General features: G+C 38.8%; 1 protein-coding gene across 2 annotated transcripts; it reads right to left on the reverse strand.

Annotated features, from left to right (window-relative positions):
* Positions 1 to 94: 94 nt before the first annotated feature.
* Positions 95 to 2,366, reverse strand: LOC111389773 (actin-66-like). 2 transcript variants are annotated; one of them, XM_023014738.1, is made up of 4 exons: positions 2,258 to 2,360; positions 1,819 to 1,905; positions 1,315 to 1,708; positions 95 to 841 (listed from the first exon to the last, which is right to left on the reverse strand). In XM_023014738.1, the coding sequence occupies exons 2-4, from the start codon at positions 1,876 to 1,878 to the stop codon at positions 153 to 155; spliced, it is 1,143 nt and encodes a 380-aa protein (XP_022870506.1). In that variant the 5' UTR covers positions 1,879 to 1,905; positions 2,258 to 2,360; the 3' UTR covers positions 95 to 152. The 2 variants fall into 2 exon arrangements, with proteins under 2 accessions (XP_022870506.1, XP_022870505.1); XM_023014737.1 differs by having other exon boundaries at positions 96 to 841; positions 1,819 to 1,890; positions 2,258 to 2,366.

Genomic DNA, 2,366 nt, shown 5'->3' on the forward strand with positions numbered 1-2,366 from the left:
CATGCTTGATACGTATTGGACACTGACATTCCATTACACGTGTCCGACACGCCTCACCATGAGTCTTTTTTTTTCTATATGTTTTAAATATTACCTCGCAGGGATACTTCCCAGACACACATTATGCACATACAGGGCAATTTTTGTTGTCTTTAACCCTTTATTAGTAGAAATTCGGCAATCCTAGACATTAAATAAAGCAATAAAGAGGCTGTCATGAAGCATACCTGCTGGAATGTGCTTAGAGAGGCCAAAATAGAACCTCCAATCCATACACTGTACTTCCTCTCTGGTGGAGCCACCACCTTAACCTTCATGCTGCTTGGAGCTAATGCAGTAATCTCCTTGCTCATCCTGTCAGCTATGCCTGCGAACATTGTGGAGCCACCACTGAGAACTATGTTGCCATACAAATCCTTCCTAATATCGACATCGCATTTCATGATAGAATTATATGTAGTTTCATGTATTCCAGCAGCTTCCATTCCAATCATAGATGGCTGAAACAGGACCTCCGGGCAGCGGAATCGCTCGGCACCAATAGTGATCACTTGTCCATCGGGCAGCTCATAGTTTTTCTCCACAGATGAGCTAGTCTTAGATGTTTCTAGCTCTTGTTCATAGTCGAGAGCAATGTAAGAGAGCTTCTCTTTTATATCCCTTACAATTTCACGCTCGGCCGTTGTGGTGAAAGAGTAGCCTCGCTCTGTCAGTATCTTCATAAGGTTATCTGTGAGATCACGCCCAGCCAGATCCAGGCGGAGGATTGCATGGGGGAGTGCATAACCTTCATATATGGGTACAGTATGGCTGACACCATCCCCAGAGTCAAGAACAATTCCTGGCAATATAAAAAATAAAGCTCATATTTCTGCAAATAGAGATAACTCAGCAGATTTATGATGCATCCACCTCTAAGCTTAATCCGCTGGTTTCTGAGGCATTAAATAGATGGCAGCTGATGTTAATATAGCATGCTAGTGGCATCGAGCAATCCACAATATAGCCTTAGTTTCTCTATTATAATATATACGTGCAAATATCAATCTGTTTTCTATTTGTCTTCTTAATTTTCTGTTGAGAGGCAAACATAATACGTGATCATATTTGTGCCTTAAAGTGTATATACGTTTCAATGCAATTATTTTCTAGATGGAAGGAAAACTCTTGAGATTAGTTAGATTCACTGAACTTAGTAACTTTACATAATTTCTCTGATGCAGAAAATACAGCACCTAGTATCCATTACCCGACTATCTAGTTAACGAACGATTTTATACTAGTGTTCAAAGAGAAAACATAAACTGAACTTACCAGTTGTACGACCACTGGCATAAAGGGAAAGAACAGCCTGAATGGCAACATACATGGCAGGAGTATTGAAGGTCTCAAACATGATTTGAGTCATTTTTTCACGATTGGCCTTGGGGTTAAGCGGAGCTTCTGTCAAGAGAATCGGATGCTCTTCTGGAGCCACACGTAGTTCATTGTAGAAGGTGTGGTGCCAAATCTTCTCCATATCGTCCCAATTGCTGACAATTCCATGCTCAATCGGATACTTGAGAGTCAAAATACCTCTCTTGGATTGAGCTTCATCACCAACATATGCATCTTTTTGGCCCATGCCAACCATTACACCGGTGTGACGAGGGCGCCCCACAATGCTCGGGAAAACAGCCCGTGGAGCATCATCTCCAGCAAATCCAGCCTGATATTTATATGATAAAATAATGATCGTGAATCAATGCACAATTCCTTTATCTCATCTCATGAAGGATACATGTTTGAAGTACAGAAGTAAGGATGTTAGATGGTTACCTTGACCATTCCTGTTCCATTGTCGCATACAAGAGGCTGAATATCCTCAGCTTCTGCCATCTCTTAAATGATCTGAAAAGAGAAGAGCTAATTCATAACCATTATTTATTTATTTTTTGTTGCATTTGATGTAATCACAAGAAAAACAGAAGATCAAACCCCCGTATTTCTTAGAATTTTGATCAATACATGCATATTCGAATACTTCTAATTTTTAAAATAAATTATCAAATTTAGCAGTTTTGAAGAGAACCCAGATAAACGCAGATCAATAATTTGCATAATGTCTTAATGATTCGAAATGCCCATTAATAAATCCATGGATTAAGATTCATTAACTGCTCATATAGAGGTGGATACTATGACCAGAAAAAACAAAACCCAATTTTCGCACAGATAAAAAAAAAAAAAAAAAATCAATAATGAATCAAGATTGTACCAATGAGGCTTTCTTGAAAATGGATTTCTCTTTTCTTATAATATAACGGGAAATGAAACTATGTTGTGTTTGTAATATTTCAGCTTCAAATAGATGGTTGCGACGATCA

Source organism: Olea europaea, unplaced genomic scaffold, assembly GCF_002742605.1.
Source record: "Olea europaea var. sylvestris unplaced genomic scaffold, O_europaea_v1 scaffold6202, whole genome shotgun sequence".
NCBI classification, from domain to species: domain Eukaryota; kingdom Viridiplantae; phylum Streptophyta; class Magnoliopsida; order Lamiales; family Oleaceae; genus Olea; species Olea europaea.

Coding starts and splice junctions, on each gene's coding strand:
- LOC111389773 (XM_023014738.1), bottom strand. CDS start 1,878: ATGGCAGAAGCTGAGGATATTCAGCCTCTTGTATGCGACAATGGAACA. Junction 1,709..1,818: donor ATGGAACAGGAATGGTCAAG/GTAACCATCTAA, acceptor TATAAATATCAG/GCTGGATTTGCTGGAGATGA. Junction 842..1,314: donor TGCCAGTGGTCGTACAACTG/GTAAGTTCAGTT, acceptor TTATATTGCCAG/GAATTGTTCTTGACTCTGGG.